The sequence below is a fragment of the Strix aluco genome, chromosome 11 (genome assembly GCF_031877795.1).
Source record: "Strix aluco isolate bStrAlu1 chromosome 11, bStrAlu1.hap1, whole genome shotgun sequence".
Classification (NCBI taxonomy): Eukaryota; Metazoa; Chordata; class Aves; order Strigiformes; family Strigidae; genus Strix; species Strix aluco.
In genome coordinates this window covers 1,136,745-1,159,510 of record NC_133941.1, presented here as the reverse complement: position 1 = coordinate 1,159,510, position 22,766 = coordinate 1,136,745, and the positions used below count along the sequence as shown (strand labels likewise).

The following is a 22,766-nucleotide window of genomic DNA, read 5'->3' as shown; positions in this document are numbered from 1 at the left end:
GTGTCAGACAAACTGGGTTGAGGAAGAAAATGTTAAAGGACAACATTTTACTGATCAGGTTAAGCTTAATAATATCAGGAGAAATTATAACTAGTTTGGCATTGGTCTGCAATTCTGCAGTCTCATGTACCTCTTCACAAATCAGTGCCAAGTGAAATGGAGAAAGGCTGAAGGGTTAGCGCAGGAATATCTGAGCATCACAGAAATTGCTTGCAGGCTTCCACTGATTTGTTGCCCATCAGTAATTTCACTTTCCCTAATCAGTGGGAATAAAATTATTAGATTAAGCTACAAGTGGTTTAATACCCCTAGATGCAAACTATAGTCAAGTAATAAAGTATTTTTACCATGTAAATGAAAATAATCAGCGGTAAAAATAGTCCTAATTTTTTGGTAGGTAATAAAAATTCTGCAAATCATGCTGTCATTAGAAGTCGCTTACAAAGCTGTGACTGCAAAGAGTAGCTATACGAGTGAAGTGATTAGTATCTTGCCTGTGCTCCTTATTTGACAGGACCAAAAATACACACTTAAAAATACACTCTTTGAATATAGGTTTCAGTCCTTTAAACTGATGTATAAAAGATGACCCATCCTACATAGATGCTAATTTGAGAGCTGGTTGTTTTTAATTACAGAAGCAATACCCGTTTTGTTTGGTGGTTCATTTGGTTTCTTTAATTAAAAAACCCACAGGAGTATTAATACCGGATTCCAAGGCATTCTTAGTATGAAATATATAAAACACATCCTCCAAAGGTAGGAAACTCAAAAAGAAAGGTGGAAATTCTGCCCTAAAGTTTTGTCTGTAGAGGGGAAGTTGATAGAGTTATTCTAGAAGTACTCTTGCTTGAGAATAACTCTGCCTTGGAAATAAATATGTTTTTTACAAACGTCTGGACCTGTGTAACCTTAGCAGTGTCCCAGCAAGGGAGCTGGTCCGCACTGGGTGCTGCAGAGAAGAGCTCGCGGGTGGATTTTCTCAGGTGCAGAAGCCCCTGGTTTATAGAAATTGCAGTTCAGTATTGCAGGGCTCGGGCACTAGAGGGCACAGCCACAGCTCTCTGGGGGCATGGGGATGTGTTAGCCCTACCACATTCCCTTTACTCCTGAATGTTGGGGTTTTTTAAGTAATTTTCCCCTTTATCATGAGAAGGTTTTCTTTAAACATTTGTCCCTTTTTATGTCTTTGGTCCAGTATTGGTTTCTAAATAAAAGTTTCCTGTGCTGGTATATAGTTAGTCCAATTTTCCCTCTGAATTCACTCACATCACGAGAATAAACTTCAGTGGTTTATACCCTGGACAAGCACATTGCTGTGGCACTGGAAGGGAAATCCTGTCCTTGTCACTGTGAGGACAGACAGATTAACATGTCTGTTGCGGGATGGCATTTCCTATTTTACTGTGATATGACTGCATGTAGCCAAATTACTATTCATAAAATGTTGGTCACCTCAGCAGAAACAGGGTTTTTATGGCAGAAAACATAATTAAATGGTGTCTTAAAGGAAAAGGTTCTAAGCTTTGAATTTTAATATGCATAAAAATCAGAATAAGACATTATAAAATTTCTCTGGATGGAATTATGGTCTCAATTTTGAGAAGTACCCGACCATTCCTTTCCTCATTTCTATTACTAAGGATGACTGCATAATCCACTTCACAAACCCAGCGTCATTGTATCAGGACTAAATAATACAAAAGATACAGCTATTCTGCCGTGGTTAGAGTGGTGCTTTATTTTGGTAGCCAAACTGGAAGCATTGACTGGAGAAGAGTTATTATTGTGCCGCCTGGTTTTCTTGCTGCTTTGCGATTGACAAAGCATCATTTATCATGCTTTGCATTCCAATTTTTCTTTGCATGTTTTCCAGCTCATCATAACATAATTATGTTTCTGTTTCTTCCAGCCAGGGGCTGATACTTTCTTTTACTAAGACAACAGCTGCACTGCACAACCTTGATGAATCCCCATAAGGGTAAAATGTGTCTGTGGTGCTTGTTTCTGCCTTGGCAACCCAAATGTTCAAGCTCTTTCTTATGACAAATGCTGTTCTAAAATGCACCCAACCCCAATGCTTTCATAGCATTTCTCAAAATGAGGTTTTATATTGCAATTCAGACTTGAAATATTAAACATCCTGGCTGGTTTGTAATTTTAAAGGCTTCTTTTGTAACATTTCTTTTTATAGTGTTTATAGGTTCATAAACACTGAGACGGAATTTTAGAGGGCCATAGTTACTGATGTGCAATTTATTTTTTGAACTAAATTGACGTTATATGTGAAAAATCAGCACAATCTGGAGGTCTGCTTTCTGCTCCTAAGAGGCATTTTAAGGAAGCTTTCATGGTACAGGTGAATAATTTCCTTACTTGGCCTCAGTTGGTCCAGCCACACTGCAACGTAAAGGTAATTATACCAACCTGATCTACGAAGTGCATTAACTGCTAGTGATGGAAAATGCCGTAAAAGGCATGCTGCATTTTTACTATTACTTATTGAGATATTTTATTTAATTCTAATTCAGTACTTTGAGCCTGAGATTTCAAAGTACTTTGGAAAGGAAGGATAAAATTTTTATTATACGGGGGGGAAATCAGGACAGAGAAAAGTAGGGCTCAATGCTGGAGGCAAGCTGAGGGCAGAATCCATTCCTAATGCTCCTGATTTTGTTTACCCAATTATACCATTACTAACTCTCATCTCCTCTCGAAATCTCTCCATCAGAGCACTGTGAACAACTGAAGCAGTAACTTTTTCAGTCGTTAAAGATTACCCAGATTTGCAAGTATTGTGTCCTGGACAAAACCACAGCCTGGGTAACTACATTCTTCGGGGCAAAATTCTCCCTACAATTTTGCTTTCTGTCCTAATCTCCGGGACATTATTACTGCTGCCACCATCATTTGAAGATTGGTTGTATTTATATATAAAAATTACAATAATTCTGTACACGGAGGCAAGACTTTTAACTCATATGATCAGCCCTGTTTACATCGTACACCATGATGTAAGGATACTTTGGGACATTTGAGCACAAGGGTGTATGTAGCAACGTTTTAGTCCTGTCCCCCATATTGGTTACTGACGTAACTGCCTGAAGGGCTCTTAGGTGTTGATGAAAACTGCATCTGCCCATCCAGGACTAACTTCATCTTCTATCCATGAACGGTGAGTAGAATTCTGCTGTTGCTGGAAAAGGTAGCAGGCTTGTTTTTTGGATATGCAGTGAACGTGTGGCTCATGAGCTTGCCTTGTGCTGTTGCTTCCTTATAACCCCATAGCAAATTCTGGCAGATTCTGCTCAGATTTATCTTAGCTTTTTTTTCTCATTTATCTTTGGTTTCTTTGCTCAGTCCACTCACACATGTTCAGTGTAAGATGTGCATTTTCCTTCTGATTCATGTACAGTAATTGCTTCCTAACATCTGCCTAGCAGATTTTGTAAGAAAAGTAACTCTGCAAATATTAAGAAAAAAACTAATGTATGAAATCTTTGAAATCTCTATTACCAGGGTTTGTTATCCACAGCTGACTGGATTCATTCCCAGCCAGGAAGCTGGTTCAGCAAAACAGCTGCATTAGTTATTTAACTGGAAGCCTGATTCTGCTCTTGTTCACACTGATGTAAATCAGGAGTAGTACTAGAGAAAATAAAGAACATCCCTAGTGCAAAGTGCGCGTTGGAGAAAAAGTAAGCATTATGGTACGGAACAACAAGAGAATTCTAGCAGATACTCTGCCATCCTGGTACAGGTGCTAGGCAGTATCTTCATGCGTTACAGAAACCTTGTGCCAAAGGCACTGCTCACTCCTGGGAGCACTCTCCTGTACAGATACTGTGGTAGCACTAAGTGGCCAGCAAAATTAAGGCCCAGTTGTGCTCAGTGTTGCACCCTAATACCAGGAATTCACATAGGACTTACTCCATACTAAGCACCACATTCGTTACTGTTTGCACCTGGTTTGTAATTGTTCCCTCTCAGTTATTTAATTTTTACAGTATCTGCTACAATTTACTTTATATCTTCTAGTGCAGGAAAACACACTGGTTTTCCTCCTAGTCTGAATTAATGCATGTAGTAACTAACCCAGAAGCACACTTGGAGAAAGGGGATGTCAAATGAGGAGCACTGCAGTGAAAAAGGGGACAGAGCATCCATAGGCGAAAGTATTTCCTATATAAGGTGTCATTGCTGTATCTCAAGACAACAAAGGGCTTTTAGCAGAGCCTCGCGTGCTCTAGAGATGGACACCTTCAATCCTCAAGGCCTTTAACACCCTCTGTATTTGATCTTATTGTAAATTAGTAGCATGCGCTGTTAACAACATCAAAAGTTACGGTATCTAAGAGTTTGGCCCCTCAACCCTCATCCTGTTTCCTCCAACACAAGATACCTATTATATCTTGGCTACAGTTGTTGATTCCCATGTAGCAAAAGTATCTGTGGTTTTGTTTGTGCTTTAGAGTCACAAGCATCTGCAGTTGCTGTGGGCTGGTAATGTCTGTTCAGATTCCTGTTACAGAGCTGTCGATGGGGCTTCCTGAACTCCTGCACACAGGAACCTTCCGGCTCACAGTACCATGATTCGATACCAACACATGTTGATGATTTTTACTTGTTGACTCTTCCTAGTAGACTACTGAATCTTCTCTGAAGTTACAGTAACTTTTTAAATGGAAATCTAAGGTTTGGAGATGCTGCCCTTTCAGGCACAAGAGGAAGCACTCAGCTCCTGGATGTAGATATCTGCATGAAGCTTCCATCATTCCCAGACCTTGGGAGGTTTTGAGGAAGAGGACAGCAGAGGGAAGGCTGCAACATTCAGCACCTGAGCTAGAGAGCACAAAGCATCTCTTCCCCTCCTGTGCCACGAAATGTGTTTGAGATGCTGAGCAACGCGTGTGTCCTCAGTCCCATCCTGAGACCTGTGCCCAGCCCCTGTAGGGATGGGATTACAGCAGCGTCTCTGCCTGGGTTTAAAACAAGGACAAACTCCCAGGCTTTGATGCTGTGGGGCTCAGTCTGAAACAAGGCAGGGGTGAAACCAATCTAGCGATGTCTGTCTGAGTCCAAAACCTCCCTGTACAGCCTAGTTCAGACACATACCCCCCCAGACTGCCCCCCAGCAGTATAATTCTCTGCCATGGCTCATCTGCCTCCACCTCTACCCCAGTTTCAAATCTCTTCTGCAACAAACAAGGATTTCTGGGGCAACTTCAGTAAGAACAGAAAAATACCCTTTTACTGCTTTGAAATCTGTGAGCATGAGCGATTCATTCAGAACAGCATCCCTTGGCCATTCATATCTATCTGATGATCAAATGTATTTTTAATTATCAATCTGAGGTGATTTTTTTTTTTCACTAGACAATGCCCAACTGTATTGTAAGAGCTGTTGGATGTCAGCCAGAGAATTTGGCAGCAAGATACAGAACATTTGGGCTTTCAACACTTAGGAACATATGGAAAGAGGTTTGGAAGATTCCACATGGGGTGTAACTTGGAAGATGCTACATTTCTTCATCCTTTTTTTGTGGACAGAAGTAGAAGAAATTTAATTTTTTTGAAGGATTCTTATTCCCATTTCCTTTTCTATGATGTACTGCTACTCTAGAATAAACCGCTATGCTCAGTTGCAAGGTTTGAGCAATACCAGCTGCATGTTTATGGGCAACTATAGATGGCTAATTAAAAGGGTGACAGTATTGCAGATCTTTCCAAGTTTTCACCTCCTAATTCATGAGATCCCTTGCAGATGAACTCACAAAGCTACAGTCTGGTGACTCACATCATGGGGTGAAAGAGGCTATCTGGTGCCTGGCCTGAGTCAGGATGTGTGCCATTTACTGAGGTCTTTGAGGATGAGGCCTTGCTGGGGGGTCCATCCTGGCTCCCCGTGACCATCTATCTCCCCATACCTTGACAGCCATGGCTGGATGGACAGTTCAGGCTGGCTGGCTGCCTCTGGGACATGGTTTCATCACGTGGGTTGGAGCTCCAGCACTACACTACAAATGCCAGCCACATTTGGGGCAGTGGGGCATGGGAGGGAGGGGCCACCTCCAGCTCAGTGCTCAGGACTGGACACGTACGAACTAGCATTGTCTCTTTAGGGACAGATGCCTTGTGCCCATGGTGGGAGAAGTCTGTGTCTCCCAGAATTACTGCCTCTGTCAGAAAAACAATGCATAGCTTGCTTCATATTTGGTAATTCATTCACCATAACCACTGCATAAGAAAGGATTTTTTAATGCATTTTTTGTGGCACTGTTGTGTGCCAGGTTGGGGGGGGGGGGGGGGGGCGGGGAGGGGGGCTGCAGCAAACACAGAATTTATTGGAATACACAAACATGGATACCCTTTTTAATTTGCACAATTGGCACACAGGCCCTGCAGCTTAGTGAATACTAATTAATCTCTCTGACTGGTAGGAAAGCATCATCATTCTGGTTTAGCAATGAAGGACAAAGACCAAAGAGAATGGCCAGGGCTTGTACGGAGTGACAGATAAAGTCACAGCAGCCAGAATTACGGTCTTCTTTGGTGTCCCAAATAGTAAATCACCAAGTTTGCCAAGGCTGCATCTGAACACCAGGATCAAGGCACTTCAGGGCTTTTCCCTCAATCCCTGTCCCCAGTAGCTCATTTCAGGGCAGGCTGCAGCTCTCGTTCCACCCGAGTGTTCAGGTTTCCTTTCCTCAAGAAGGAATAAGCTGTATGCCAGCTCTGCCTTCAGCAGGGAGCTGGAAACCAGCCTGGGTATGAATTGACTTCTGGGAATTGGGAAGCACTCTCAGACCCTGCATTTTGGTTATAGCCTGAGTGTTTCTTGCCCACAAATTCATTGTGGCTTTTTATCTTGCATTTTCATGTGACAATTTGTTTCAACACATGCAGTCAAATAATGACTAGACAGGGCAAGTTCCTGTTATTTCTTTGCTAATGGCATGCCAGGGGTCTCTAAGGTATCTGCAGGCTATGAAAGTGGTAAGTGAAGGCTAAGAAGATGACACCCGGGGACAGGAACTGAGCATGGAGGAACTGGTGACCAGAGTGGAGGGAAGAGCATCTCCTGCAAAGGCATTCAGAGACCTGTGGCAATAGCTCTTGACTGACCATGTAAGTCAGGACAGGAAAAAAAAAAAAAAAAAAAGCTAGGCAAACCCCAAATCGTTTGAATGGGATTTTAGAATGCAACCTCTGCCTTTCTGAATAAAACCTGGAAAAGATCAGATGAGTTTTGATAATTTTTTAGCCTTATATCCTGTGGCTGCAGCATTTCTGAGTGAGCTAAAATCTGATTTAGAATGTTTTTAATATTTTGGTTCTTCTCGCAGAACATACTGTGAGAAACATTAGAGTTATTTCTACTTTCTGTGGTCATAATGGCCCCAAGTTCTGCTATTCTGAGTATGTACTTCCCTTCCTGAGTTTCAGTTTTGGTGTCCATTTAGAAATTTTTTTGACTCTAACACAGTTATATCCATAATTTGCTTAGAGAGATTAAAAAGCACTAAAACTAATGTACAGAACAGCTTTTCCACAAACCCCATCCAGTTACATGCTTCTTTGCATCTCCATTCCCATCTCTACTGATCTAAAAGGAGAAAAAATGCTCTCCTATCAGCCCATTCCTTCTGTCCGATTAACTAGCAGCTATCACAGGTCTTCCTTCGTGCTATTACAGTTTCATTTCCAGAGAAAAAAACTGATGGATGTTGAGCTCCTGGATTGTGGCACCACTGCAAAAAACTCCAGGTTTCTGTTAATACCAAAGGGCTGGCAGTACCTCCTTAATCAGGCTGGCTGTTCATTGGAAATCAGCAGATATTTTGCCTAAAAGCATCCGGCAGTGCAGTATAATTCAGTAATAACTGCTTATCAGGGGATCAGGAGGGAAATCCCAGAAGAAAGACTGTAGGTGCAGTTAGAATCACTGGTGAGTAGTTGACTTTGGGAGCTTTCTTTTGCCTTTTTTTTTTTTTTTAAGATCGCCTGAATTTGATGGAGGCTTTTTCATTTAAAAGACAGAAAGATCTACAAATTAAGCAACATCTAGCTCCTAATGTGTGAAACTGCAATTTGCATACATCATGGCAGCAGCTGAGTCGGTCCTTATTACCTCTGCTGGAGTGTTAATTTAGCCACAACTTTCTCATTTATTTAAATGAAAAAGCAGCGGGTGGCTGGCACGCCACATTATCTGTCAGGCAACCTGGGAATCAGGTCGACAGAGCCAGAAAGAGATTTCAATTCAGAGGGACTGCAGGGGTGCTGGGTCCGGACTGGTGGTCACAGGCGAGCTCAAGATTGCCCTTGGTCTGCTCTAGAGGTTGGCACTTACCCTAAGTAAAAAAAAAAGATCAATGTTGTATTGGACTGACATAAGAGAAGAGATAGTAAGATTAAACTGGAAATCTCTCTGTTTCTGGTTTTTCTCTCCCTACGTATCCAGACTGGTCCTAACATAATACAAACAGAATAATTGCCATTTGTAGAGCACCTAGTGTGATGAGGTCCAGACCCACCATCCAGGCCTGACACACTGCAGCTCTCTGCCCGAGCGGGAGGATGCCAAAGCCGTGTGCAGGGGATGTGCCGGGAGGAGAGAGAGGCTGCGGCAGCGAGTGGTGCCGGTGCCGTCACCGCTGCAGCCAGACTGGAGGTGGTGCCAAGTGGATGAACCCACATCCAGAACTACTCCCATGTGGGAAGGAAAGCAAACGCAAGGTACTGGTCCCCAGCTCAGAGGCTGCCTCACTCTCCAGGAAAAGAGGCTGAGGAGCACTGGGGACTCGCTGAGGCGGGAGGAGCGAAGAGCCATGGCCATGCTGGGGAGTCACCTGTGGGCACGGAGTCAAGCATGAGGCTCTCCTCTCCCGAGCTACAGTGTTGTGCCACCGTTTTAAAAGACACATCTGTGTAAAACGATGCGTTTGGCAGTGGAGAATGAACTACAGAACCACAGCAAGAGTGACAGAGGAGATGAGTTTCGTGCAGTACGTTGGTTGCAGTGTTTCCGGGGTGGCAAAGAAAAACCATGTCCTGATACCACCCAGAGTTTAACTGAGTTGACATGGGTCTCTTCTGAAGTTCAGCTATAACTGACTGTGGCTTATGAGTCTGCTTATTGCAAACCCTGGCGTAGCTTCACCTACGGGCAATTTGCATGCACCTGCCTCTCAAAACAGGTTTTCTGCTTTCAGATGAACTGTAAATGTTGCGTAGCCGTTCTCAAAGTCTGTGCTCAGACAAACACACTCTTGGAAGCTGGTCAGAGGTTTTTCCTAAAAAGAGGGTGTTTTTCCAATAGATGAATCACTAGCAGTTGAGATTTAGAAGGGAATGTCTTTGTTCATGCAACACCAGAATGTACTGTATGATCGGTACCATACAAGAATTGTTCTAAGACATTAAATTCAACACATATGTCCTAAACAGTGATATATTCACATCAAACGTGTCTCTTCTGTCTCTGAGACTTACTTCTTATCATTGTTTTAAAATACACTGTGTTAAAAGATCGCCCATTGGTTGTATTACCACTGATATTCTTCCCTTTGCCATTAACTTAAGGAAGTTCAGCAAAAACTTTTGTCTTCGCCCACTTCTCAGCCATTCATTTTTATAATTAAAATCACCATGACAACAGATAATGATATCAGAACGAAAGGATTACGACTTAATTACATGAAGAAGGTGAAAACAGGCTTGGCTTACAGCAGAGAAAGCTTTTAATTCTAGCAAAAATATCAGGGGCCTGATTCACCGCTGTGTTACTCCGTTTGTATAATTACAAAGTGCAGCCGAGAGCTGCTCAGCAGTTGCCCTGCTGCAAGACGGGGTGTCCTGGTTAATTCAGTGAAGTGCAAGAGAAATATTCAGAATTTCATGAGCGATAAAAAGGAATTTGTCTTAAAAGCATTAGTTAGTGTTTTTGTGAAACAGGCTCATTATAGAAATTAGCTGAAGAAACACACCCATAAAGGAAATATTATTATTATTGTGGTAGTGGAGAGGTTTCATATAAGTAAAATTCATTACATAAACACTCCATGTTAACCATCACCATGCTATGAATTTTTCCACGTAACAGGAGAACAAGGCAATTTAGGGATACGGTCCATTTTTATCACAGCTGTGGCATTTCATCAGTTCACTGTTCCATCTTGGCTTCTGTGAAAGCTATAGTATCAGATTGGATATTTTTATTTCTAAGATAAAGCTGAACTTTTAATAAGAACAATCTGGAAGTTTAGACAATATATATCTTCGTAATCTGATCTATCAAATTTTCTGACATGAGTAAACTTTAATTACTTTGATTTTTTTCCTAGTTTTGTTCACAAATTATATGAAATATGCTTTTTAAAATGGTGTACATCTTAATTTTCCCCCTAAAAACAGCAAATCACTATTAACAGATGAACATTCCTGAACACTCCCTCTATGGCTTCGGGAAAAACTCTGTAATAAAACCGTCAGACTAAAAATCTAGCTAAGAAAATACATTTCATTTTCAATTTTCTCAGAAGCTATTATGATCAATCAACCAATTAGTACAGCAAATAAATAAATTAATGCCATTTAAAAAAGAACATTCTGAAAACCCCTTAATGTCTTTCTCAACTAAAAGTATAGGCTCAACATCAATCAATTTTATCACCCTAAATTTTGCTTAATCTTTTTTCCATCTTTGCTTAAACATATGGAGATATAAATAGTGTGTTATAGACTTCTCTATTCCCCTTTAATTTACAGAGTACAAGATCTGCAGCTGCTGTAAATCAGTGCAGCCCCACTATTCTGGACCAATTTAGTGGGTCTGTTTCTGATTTACATCAACAGAAGCAAGATGATAGACAGGCCTTATGTCTGATTAAAATACAAAGATAACGCTCATATTCGGTCAGGAATCCTTATTTTATGTACAACTTCAGCTTTTAGTGATCTAGCCAGGACAGGAGAAACAGTTTGGGGAAATTCCTCTCAGTTGTAGAGACAGTGGCCTTGTTTTTGAGAGTGACTTGGATAGGGTCAACAGCATCTCCTCTGGTTTGGTAGTCCGACCTCAGCGGTAGGTGGGAGCCCATCTGACCATTGCCTGCACTGGAACCGCTCCAGTCGCCCAGAAATAACTGTGACACAGAGACGTGCCTGGTTGTGTGCCCATGGCAAGGTCTGTGGGGGGGAAAATAATTCTTTAGGTGGGCCACTGACACAAGCGGTGGCTGTGCCACCCCACAGAGGAGCACTGAGGCTGGCCGGCGGCGGGCCAGGCAGCATGCGGGCAGGGGGCAAGGAGAGCAGCACCGGTGCCAGTCGGCCGCGTCCTAATGTGCCCCTGTGCATGACATTAAAGCAGCTCCTTGTCCCAGCCAGGAGCCCAGCGTGAGCTATTTATAACCCTGGCACCTCAGTGCTCACCAGAAGCTCTGTGCTGCTGTATGAGATCTCTCTTTCCCTCTCCCACACACTCTCACAGACACCTGCTGCTCCCGGCGTCGGAAAGGTACATTTAAATCCTTTCCCCACTCAGAGCAGGAAGGAGAAGGGAGTTTGGCGCTGAGACGGATGGGTGACGTGGAAATGCCAGGACTGGGCTGCTTTGGGTAGCTGGGTGCGTGGGAAATCCGTGGGCAGGCGTACTTGAATGTGTGTCTTGGGGAACCCTTAAAGGTGCTGGAGAGGGGGCCTATAGACAGCGATGCACGGTCAGCTGTGGGGCAGCTACATGGGGAGGAGGCTGTAGGACCCGTTGCTGGTGCCTAGAGTGAAGCCCTCTTGGTTCCTCACAGTGCCTGCTATCAAGTTCATAAAGGAACTGTGAGAAATTAATTAGGAAGTTTGGATGGGAACCTCTGAACAATACCAAACTGGGGGTCTGTTTGCAGCTCTATGGGGTTTGCCAGAAGTGTGGAAAGAGGATCACCCTGCAGATTCAGAAATTTCCGTGTCTGAGGTCTGTGCACGGAGGCAGGCTTTGCATACTCCACAAGCCTGCAAACATCTACACTTGCTTCCAGTAAGGAAGCTTGAAGAAACTTGCATCCCCCATCGAGGTATCTGTATGTGCCTGGGACTGATCTGTACCATCAAGAGGCTGAACACTTTTAGCATGAGGGTTCAGTGGGGTTGCAGATTCAGCAGGTATTGAATATGGGTGGTAGTGCAGGGGCCATTTTGGAGGTGGTGCAGTATTGTTGCCACAGGTTGCTATGAACTTTTTTTTCTGTGGGTATGGACATACCCAGGTATTTGCTTGGTAGTGGTTGAAATTGAAACTAGAGAAATTTATGGGGAAGGCTGGTTTCAAGCAGTAACTAATGGAATGGTGACATAAAGTTATAGAGGTTTACAACTTGCAATTTATTTTAATTTCACTGCTGAGTGACAGGGATATTAAAGCTTTTACATACGAGCATTTGCTCACCAAATGGATACATACTTCAGAGTTTTATGTAAATACTAGCAATTAGAGTTCACAATCTTTTCCGTTGTAAAAAATGCAAATAGACCTAGTTTGCACCATTATTAAATTACCTGTCTTCTAACTGTGATACAGTCCAATTTACACTGTATGATATAATTGTTCCACAAAGTAAGCCTTTCCTATACTTGCCAGTATGTTTAGATAAATGCAAAAAGAGAAACCTCTAAGACCTTTGCCAGGCTGCTTAAAGAACCACTGAAATACATTTTAGAAATACATTTTCCTTCTGCTGGCATCTGTCATCGGATATGTAAAAAACTTGTGCACCCTCCTTCTGTGAATGAGCACTTTGCCATTTCAATTAGTTTTGATATGTAAGAAAAATGATCTGCACATGTGAACTGTAAAAGAAATGGGCTCTGTGTGTATATATTTAGCTTCTATTCTTCTCATGCAATTAATGCACATAATTGGCTCAGACTGGGATTTGTTTATGGCATTTGTTTGTGAACAGAGCCACATCTATTTTCTACTTAAATCATGGGATTCTTTTGACTGACTTCACTGAGCTTTGAATCAGAGCAAGATTAAGGTCAGGTGAAGGCATATTTGAAAAGATGGTCCACAGGGTCTTTCATTTTCAGCTGCTTTGATTTTTTTCATGAACCTGTAACAGTTTAAAGAAAAAAAAATATGCCTGGTATTTGCTGAGATAGGATCAATATTAATCCAACCCCACATCTAGGCCTCTGTCTTGGCAGTAAACGGAGCTCAAACTGTCAAACCTTTCCAGAATCATAAAGTACCCAAAGGCTTTGAAAGGTGATCAAAGCATCTTCAGGTCTCCTTCCAATAGTCAAACATACTCCCAAACACAGTTTCTGAAGCTTTGCAGACTGCTTAAAATCTCACTGTTAGGTATCAAGCTTCTCCTAGCCCAGCCTCGTTAAGTCCCATTTTATTTTTACTTTAAATTAAGAGCAATGAAATGAGATAGAAAGCAAATAAGCTACTGCAGAAAAGGCAGGCTATGTCTGTAGCAGCCTGAGCAGGGAAGATTGCAGTCTCTGCTGGCAGTGGGGTGCTTACAGCAGCAGGGACGCAGGGATGCACACAGGGGAATGCAACGCTGCCACAGCAGTCTACATCTGTAGTAGCAGCCTGTAGGTCAGCAGCCTGTCTTCCTGTACTGAGAGCTTCCTTTTGAACCACTTGCAGACTGTAACTGGCTAAGAAAGCTCCGAGGAGCATGCCTAGATCATGGCTACGCATCCCAGCAGGACCTGGCCCATGCTTGGGTATCAGGAGACTTCAGACTGCCTTGGCTCAGGCTCCTCAGTATCAGATGGCATGTGAAAATAAACACGGTGCCACAGGGACTGAGGGAGAAAAATAGGTAAAATCTCTCTCAGAAGGAGTCATACTTCATCTTATATAGGCCAATGACACAACTTGATTTGTAGTGTTCACAGCTTCAAAACCCCAGAATTCCTCCTTCCCTGCCACCAGTAAATCACTTCAGATCACCTGAAATGTACCTGCCACTGGCCTGGTGCTGGGAGATCCATAGGGCTGAGCAAGGAGAGTTCTTCCTCTGGCTTTGATGGAAAGAAGATCACATCATCTGGCAAACCTTTTAAAACTGCCTGAGCAATTTAAGGCTGAAGTTTTACCTTTAAAAGTGATACAGACACTTCAGTTGCTAAATTGCACAGTGAGCTTAAATAGGACTTGGACGTTTAACTTAGATGCCTTTGAAAACGTGAAAATCCTAAATACCTAAGTAACTAGCAACTGACAGAATATGGAAAACTTCAGAGAAGGTGGCCTGGCTGCTAGTAGTTATGGTGATACTTGAGACACACCCAAATGCTAAATGTCTAATTGTCACAGAGAAGCTTTTATTAGAGACACCTGTATGCCCTCTCAGACCATTTAGATGTAAATTTCCTAAAAAGAATCGGATGTTCTCCCACTTAATGCTCTAACACAAATTTGTAAATTTTATCTGGACAGCATGGATGAAATTAATTCAAGAAATAATATCTAAGTCAAAGCAAGAAAGTAAGTGTTCCCTGAAACTATGAGTGACCTTTTCAGCACAGATCTCTAGCCACAGACTAGCAATGCCTCCCAGTCTGACCACCAATACTACTGTTTGAATCTGTTTTTTCAGCCAGTTGGGCATCTAATTTATGTTTAGTCTGTTGATTTCATCACAATTTGTTTCCAATGATGTCATGTAGGACCATATCAGTAAATTCACTCATGGCAAAGTATCTAATTTATCCCCTATTATCCCTGAAAAAATGAAGAAAATTAGACTGGATTGACACAATTTGTTCCTGATAAATGGGTGCAATAGCTGCTTTTATCACCTTATTACCCTCTAAATTCTTATAATTCAATCATGTGATAATTTCTTCAAGCATCATTCTAGGTATCAGAATTAAGAGAATAGTTCCTATTATCCTATAGATATAGGAACACCTACAATTCCCTAGCAGCTTTCGTTCTATATCGTATTCTTATGATATCTGTTCCTTATATCAAGATTAGCATTACTATTTGCCCTTCTTGAGCACTGCAGAATCTTTTGCATGGTTTAAAATCTTGATCTTAAATGCCAGCACGGCCTTCATAATTAAACCCTGAGATTATAACATTATTATCATCTGGGTACTGATTTCTGCCTCGCTGTGGCTGTCAGCCAAATGTCATAATGCATACAATTAACAGATTTGCTTCTCAGCTTACTGATAACAAAGGAAGCACAAATAATTCATAGGCAGAGGCACCGGTTCTTTGATGTGACTGAACTCTGATCCTTTCAGCACCTGAAGGGAGGCAGGCTGAAGACAGGGCAGCCTCATTAAGGCAAAGAAGAAAAAAAAAAAAAAAAGGGGGCAGAGGAGGAAGAGGAGGATGCAGGAGGTGCCCCCCGCACTGCAGCCTGCTGCCCCACGCTGGGTGCTGTGACCTCTTCTGGGCCGGGTCCCGCAGCTCCCACCCTCCCACCGCAGCATGGGAAAGTGGAGATTCCCTGGGACTGGGAGAAAAGACAAGAAAATTCTGTGTCCCAGGCAAAAATACAGACAAAATAATGTCTTCAATTACACGGTAGCTTTTTTTTTTCAGAGGTTAAGGGAAATTCCTGATGAGATACTTCCATCTGGTTTACAGTCCCTTTGCACTGGGGCAGTTCAAAGAGGCTGCAGTGTAACTGAGAAATGAGGACAGCATTTATTTATAGTTTGATAGCCTCATAAAAGCTGTAGAGCTGAGCTCACAGCAGTGCGCTTATTTATGTTTTGAACTGCTCATGCAGCACCCTACTGCCTTGCAAAACGTATGCTGTAGCTCCTGCATAAAATTATATATGACTCTTCATAAGGTTCATGACACAAAGGCAAAAAAAGAAGTGAAATCAGACTAACAAAACAGTTGATATAAAAATTAAAGTAGCAGCCAGAATTGGAGGAAAATTAACAGCCTGACTCTGAGATAAAATAACATCAAATGAAGATTTGCACCTGAATCCTTTTTTCACAATAGAAGAAAAAAAATATCCAAAAACTCTGAATAAGGCAATAACTCTGATTTCAGCTCCTGGTGACATTACAAAGGATTTGAGTCTTGCACAGGAGGTTTTATAATGACAACCCAGCCTCTGGCACAATCTCAGTGTAGTGTCTCACTGCAAATTATATTTGTATCACATTTATCCTTTCTTTTAATATCAATGTACCATCTTTTTTCCTCTGTAACCCAGAGGGGAAAGCAAAGCAGCACCATTTCATTATTACTCTTTAATAGTCTTTCCAGTGATATAAAGGAGAATATTAATATCCTTCCAATGACCTCACCTAAACACTGCTAAAAGCCAGGAGGGGAGTGACAAGTTTGTAGCTAAGGCACAGGGATGAATTTTTGAAGTTAATGAAAGGATTTCACCCCTGGGTTTTAATCCTGGGGTTTTTTTAACCTTTTAGCTTCAGTTTCCTCAGCTGTAGGATGGAGAAAGTAGACTTACATACAAGTCGACAGCACGATTTTATTGAGTATGGTTCAGTCAGGAGCTTGGCGTGCTATCAAAGCATGAAAGATGAGGAAGGTGCGTTCTTACAAGGAAAGGCAAATACTGTCTTCTTGAAAGTGTAAAGTAACCAAGCTCTGCCTGTAGCTCTGGCTGGGGAAGCAGCAGTGCTCTGCCGAGCTCAGTGAGGGGGGTGAAGAGGAGGCTGGGGGGTTGCGGGTGATCCTGACTGCAAGGTGGAGACTGCCTGCACAATTCAGTCCAAGGACAAGGTGATGACTGGGCATGGACTGGCTCCAGGAGAGGGGAGGCCGCACCATCTACCACTGACAGGCTGGAGGAAGCTCTGCTGCTGCTCCTGGGGAGGAGGCCCAGAGGCCGACTCAGCAGCTTTGCGGGCGGTAGAGGAGACCACCCTGCACTGGGTGCAGATGGGCAGTGCCCTTCATCATCTGGGTAGTGGGCGTAGGGCTTCTCCATAGATAATTCGTGCCTAAAGTAGTGCATAAGTGGCATGAGCTATGTTGTGCTTCAAGATGCTTATTGCTAACGTCTTAATGATGAAAGAGAGGAGAAAACGGCTGTGAGCATGTTGTACCAGATACCCTAATCACTGGTAAATGAACACATAAAATTCACAAATCTGATGAACGCTGTAATCAAAGACAAAGTGTTCCTCTTAAGAAAGCTAAATTAACAGTGAAAGAAAACTTAAAGGTGACCAGCAAAGGAAGTGAAATCATAACTCAGTTCTACACATTGCTTCTTCCTGATCTGTACAAAAGTCTGGGAAAGATGATGATGATTAATCATCTCACTTGTTCTTCACATTAAAAATGCACATTTTGTCCATTATGGAAAAGCTGGAGGATGTGTGAAGCTCTGACATCACAAAAGAGAAAGGAGAGAAGTTGATCATTTTGGAGGAAAAACCCTGGTTAGTCAGATTGCTAAACAGGATTGCAGTCTTGTTGGTAGTTATTAACACTTTTATCCAGTTGGAGGGTGAACAACCTGGTTAAAGGTACTACAGCTCATCTGTTTTAAGGTATGTGTGCTTATAATACATGATCTTTGAGATATGGTGCGGTTCCTTTATCAAAATGCAGTGAAGATCAAATATTACAAGGTGATGAAATAGCAAGAGAGGTAAACAATAAACTGGCCACCTAATTATCCTGTGGACTTAAAAAAAAGAACATTTTTTATCTCATAAAAGGCTTATACTGACTGTAAAGACTGCTCCAGATGCAGTTGATGCAGGATTGAGACCTACATTTTCTCAAATGCAGTACTTCATTTCAGTGTAGCCAGCAAAAAAAAAATTTCTAGATTTTGGAAATACCATTGTTTTATTTTTTGTACTAAACTTACTGCCTTTGACTGATTTTTAAAAGTACCATGAGAAGAGCTCAGAGCTTGGCCCACATTCAGACTATAAAGTTAATGTTTTGTCTTCCAAATCCATTTTTGAAATCTGGTAATAACCCAGATTCATTTCTCAGATGTATTGCTTCTAGTTCCAGATTTGGAATATGGAAAGAATTGATAAAATCAAGGAAATGCTAGTCTTAAAGCATGCCTAGCTTTTAATTTAGCACTTAAAGTGAGGAATCTATGTAATTTGCTAAAACAGAATGATGACTACTTCCAAAAACAACTGAACAGCCAAAAGAGTAGGTCTGAGTTTGATGAGATAGCTGTAGATTTCCTTTTTACCTGGGAAATAACTATACTATTTTGAAAAAATCTATCTAGCTAGAACTGTAGAGAAATCTGATCTGTTTGTGAAAATACCTTTAGGTGGATTTCAAAGAATTTCATATATTCATATTTTATGTTGATACATATTTCTTTAATGAAAACAGACAACTCTTTGTACTTCCAGGATTTGAGAAAAACAGTTCAATCTGTTGTACAAGACCCTGCTCCTGCAAATATTTAAGCTGGTGAGGAATGTTACTAATTTGAATAGTCTCATAAAGCAAATCATAGCATGTTTACAATGTGTTTGAACTTGGCTATACCTCAGCTTTAGGACTTGTTTGAGAATTGGTGATTCATGACACGAATCCTTAATGCATTTCCACAGCAGAACTGTCTCACTACCACATTAGAGACAAAAAGTGTGCTAAGGACTGGCACCCCTCAAGTGATGGATAAACATCATTCTCCCATTGACAGCTCTACCACTGCACCTCACATTCTGCAGCTTGCTGATCTGAAAGCCTGAGAGGTTCAGTAAAGGCCCCCCCAAAAACCGAAATAGGACCATAAAGGTCCTTCTGTTTTCCCCATAAATAAGACTAGAGTGAGTATGTGAATAATTACAGTTTAATTAAAAATCCCATTTGAGGTTACAGTAAATGGAACCAAAACTCTGTGAATCTGCAGCACTTAAGCATCCTGCTGAGAAGTGGGAGGACAGTTTGAAAGCTGGTCCCTATTTCCTAATCCTTTATTTATCCCAAAGCAAACCAGTAGCAACTCTGCAGTAACCAGTGACCTACACTTTGGTGTGAAAGAGTACAGAATCTGGCCAATTAGACCAAGTTGCTTCCTGGCAGTTCTGCCACCACACTGCAGAGGTGGAAGCTGTCTGTGCCTACAACATTGTGTTGACTCTCTCAGCCTGAAGCCTGGGGAGAAAGCTGCTGGTGAAGTGGGGCACGATGAGGCAGAGTCAAATCCACTGGTAGAGTGATAAGGCAGCAGCTTCCTAACTGCTTTGCACAGGGCATTTGAATTAAAACCGTTCTGCAAACTGGCAGCCAAGTCTGGTGGCAAGGCAGGGTATTAAACATTCACACATCCCGTTATGGCTCTATAAAATGCCAGTGAGCTGGGTTGTACTAGTGGCTTTATTTCCTACCCGCTTTGCAGAGGTGTAGATCACTATAAAAACTAATGAGAGAAGCAAGTCTAATGTTTTTCCAATTATTTAGTCTTGTAAAACCCTTTTCTGAAGTCTGCTTAGGCATAACTCCTAGTCTGAGAGGAGCTGTGAGCGCTGAAAGGCACTACTCCATCGTAGCTGTGTAACATAAGGAGCTGTTGAAAATACAAGGTACTTTCAGCATCTACGCAAGGACTAATGTCCTTTAGGTGTATGTGAGAGACAAAACTTGAATAGCCAAGGCACTAAGGGCCTGACCTAGAGTTTATTAAAGTCAGTGGAAATCTTTCCCTCGATGTTAGTAGGCTCTGGATCAGAATCAGGGAAAGGAGGGAGAAGGCAGCTGGAAAAGACTGTCTGTAATTTTCTTTAAATAATCACAAAACTCAGGGGGAGATTATTGAATATATGAACACTTGAAGTGTTGATTTTTATTTTGTCTCAGTGATCTTGAGCCTGAGACCTCACCGTAATTTTACATACTTTTTACGCATTACTGATTTATATAACACCCCATAGAATTACTATCTTTAGATATTAATTTGTCTAATAAATTGTTCTTATTGGACTATGTTATGCTTCTACCTCTAGAAACATTCCTGATGAAGACCTTGAATTCTGAGGAGATTTAAAAACAGGAAGTTTGGAGACCAACCATGGATCATAAGCCTGAGGAGAGAAGAAAGCAGAGCCATAGCTTGACTTTATTGGAACAAGTAAAGAGAATGAAAGAATCAACAGAGATAATTGACGTCGTCCTAGTTGCGGAAGGTGAGAAATTCCCCTGCCATAAGGTAGTGCTGGCTGCCTTCAGTCCCTATTTCAAAGCCATGTTTACCTGTGGCTTGGTTGAATGCACGCAAAGAGAAGTGGTACTGTATGACATCTCTGCAGAGAGCGTGTCGGTCATACTCAATTACATGTACAGTGCAGATTTGCACCTCACTAATCAGAATGTGCAGACTGTTGCGCTTGCTGCGTATTTCACGCAGATGGAAGATGTTTGCAGTATGTGTCAGAAGTACATGATGGACCATATGGATGCTTCCAACTGTGTGGGCATCTACTACTTTGCAAACCATATTGGGGCAGAAGATTTATGTGATCAAGCGAGGAAATACTTATATCAGCATTTTGCTGAGGTGAGCTTACAGGAAGAAATATTAGAGATTGGATTCCAGCAGCTGTTGACTCTCATAAAATCAGATGATCTGAATATTTCCAGGGAGGAGACCATTCTGGACCTCGTCATTAGATGGGTCAAGTACAGCAGAAAGTCACGTGTAGAGCACCTTATTGAGCTCCTGAAGCAAGTGAGACTGGTACTTGTCAGCCCTTCCTTTCTTGTGGAAGCCCGGAAGAGGAACACAATGATTCTGTGCAATTCAGAATGCAATGATATGTTTGAGGAAGCACTGAAAACCATCAGACTATCCAGCCACCCTTCTCTGAGCCTGCGATACGGCATGGAGACTACTGATCTCTTGCTCTGCATCGGCAACAATTCTCTTGGCATTAGGTCAAGACATGGTAGCTATGCAGATGCCAGTTTTTGTTACGCTCCTGCGACAAAAAAGACTTACTTCATTTCATCTCCAAAGTATGGAGAGGGTTTAGGATGTGTTTGCACTGGTGTCGTCACTGAGAAAAATGATATTATTGTGGCAGGCGAGGCAAGCGCCGTCAAAATGTCTAGACAAAAGACCAGGAACATCGAAATTTATAGGTGTGTACCCTCGGTCAGAAAATCCCTAATTATTCAAAAATTTTAAATCCAAATAATGTTTCTGGGGACAAAAAAAAAAAGACCATTAGATAAAGCACTCTTTACTTCAAAGTTTTCCCAGAGATTTTGATTACTCTAATCAATTTGTCACAATTTATCTTCATAACACTGAATTATATACATGTAACCAAATCCTGATGCCTTTTCTCCTGAAAAAAGGAGGATTTACTCTAGTGGCATCTCTGTGTAAATGAGCTTGATTGGATCCTACATCAATGTATGTGGATTTTATATTCTCCTTACTCAAATCTCAATGTTTTCCTAGGATACTCTTTCCTAGGTCATTAGCAGGGGGAAATGAGTCAAGTGAATGACTCAAGGAATCCAGTAAGACAGAGAAAACACTTCTCTGTTATGTTGATGATAGTACTTCAGAGATTCGAGGATAATGATTGATAGCTTTCTGGTTTTACTCATGTCTTTTTCAGATGCACTCATTTTAAAGAAACACAGACATTTTCTGGATTAAAGTTGAAATTAGAAAATGGTGGCAGCATTTTCAAATACAGATGCTTAAACTTAAGGAAGTAAATCCATACTGTGACAGATGCAGTGGCCTTATTTTCAGCAGTGTTGAGCTCTCGCTCTTCCCACTAACTTCAGTGGAAACTGTGAGCAGCACATACAGAAATAAGGGATTTCTTACCTTAATTAGGGTCAAATATCTTTGAAAGGATGCCTAGGATTCCTCATACTAAAAATGCTTGATCTTGCAAATATTGGGCTCAATTTTATTAACTTCCTTGTGAAGGAGAAAGCTCCTCTTGTCACTGTGCCATTGTCTGAATAAACATTGACGATGAAGGGGGTAATGATTCAAAACAAGCTGATGGGACCTCAGGGAACCAGGGCATTTACAACTTTGGATTTTCCTACAGATACCACCCACGAGGAAACCAGTTTTGGCACAGCCTGTGCACCACTCAGCTCCGTGAACTCTATGCATTGGGCACTATCCATAACGATCTCTATGTGATAGGAGGGCAGATGAAAGTGAAAAATCAGTTTCTGGTCACAAACTGTGTGGAGAAGTATTCCATGGAGCAAGGCACCTGGAGAAGCACGGCGCCTCTTCCAGTGCCATTAGCCTGCCATGTGGCAGTGACGGTGAAGAATAAGCTCTACGTGCTGGGTGGCTGGACACCACAGGTTAAGAAATGTGCCAGTTGTTTTGTTTTGTTTGTTTACTAACAAGCAGAGCTGTGCTTGGTTTATATGATGTGTAATTTTGTGGTGATTCTTGCATAGGAATAGTACATCATTGATAATAGAAGAAAAAATTGCTCACATTCCTCCGATTAAACATCTTTCATAGGAAAGTCAAACAGGGTGAAGAGGAATAATGTCCATCTTATGCCATCCTCACTGTAAATACCAACTTCAGGAAGCGCAGCTATTTCACAGAGATGTGCACAGTGAGCGAGAGTTTAAAATACATCTCCCATGTCAACGTGGGTTCCATTTGAAATAGCTACTGGGTTAAACACCTTATTTGTGTAAAAAAACTTGAAATAACTAGGATGATATTCAGTACATATTTGGCACTTTTTTTGTCATGACAGGCTGTGAAAAATGGATTAGTTTCAGCCTTTCCTTATACACCATC

General features: G+C 41.7%; 2 protein-coding genes across 8 annotated transcripts in view; one reads left to right on the top strand and one right to left on the bottom strand.

Moving 5' to 3' along the window:
• The window catches only part of KBTBD12 (kelch repeat and BTB domain containing 12), a 57,300-nt gene that overhangs the window by 3,675 nt on the left and 30,859 nt on the right, over nt 1-22,766 (top strand). The window contains exons 2-5 of one of the 5 annotated variants that reach the window (XM_074836790.1): nt 2,732-3,175; nt 18,367-18,427; nt 19,966-21,100; nt 22,039-22,309. In XM_074836790.1, coding sequence (XP_074692891.1) covers nt 20,031-21,100; nt 22,039-22,309 — 1,341 coding nt within the window. In that variant the 5' untranslated portion in view covers nt 2,732-3,175; nt 18,367-18,427; nt 19,966-20,030. Of the gene's footprint in view, nt 1-2,731; nt 3,176-3,519; nt 5,660-11,448; nt 11,522-17,481; nt 17,527-18,366; nt 18,428-19,965; nt 21,101-22,038; nt 22,310-22,766 lie in introns of those variants that run through there. The other 4 variants (XM_074836787.1, XM_074836789.1, XM_074836788.1 and 1 more) reach the window with 4 other exon arrangements.
• Nucleotides 1-22,766, bottom strand: part of MGLL (monoglyceride lipase) — a 115,281-nt gene that overhangs the window by 70,351 nt on the left and 22,164 nt on the right. The window lies entirely within an intron of this gene.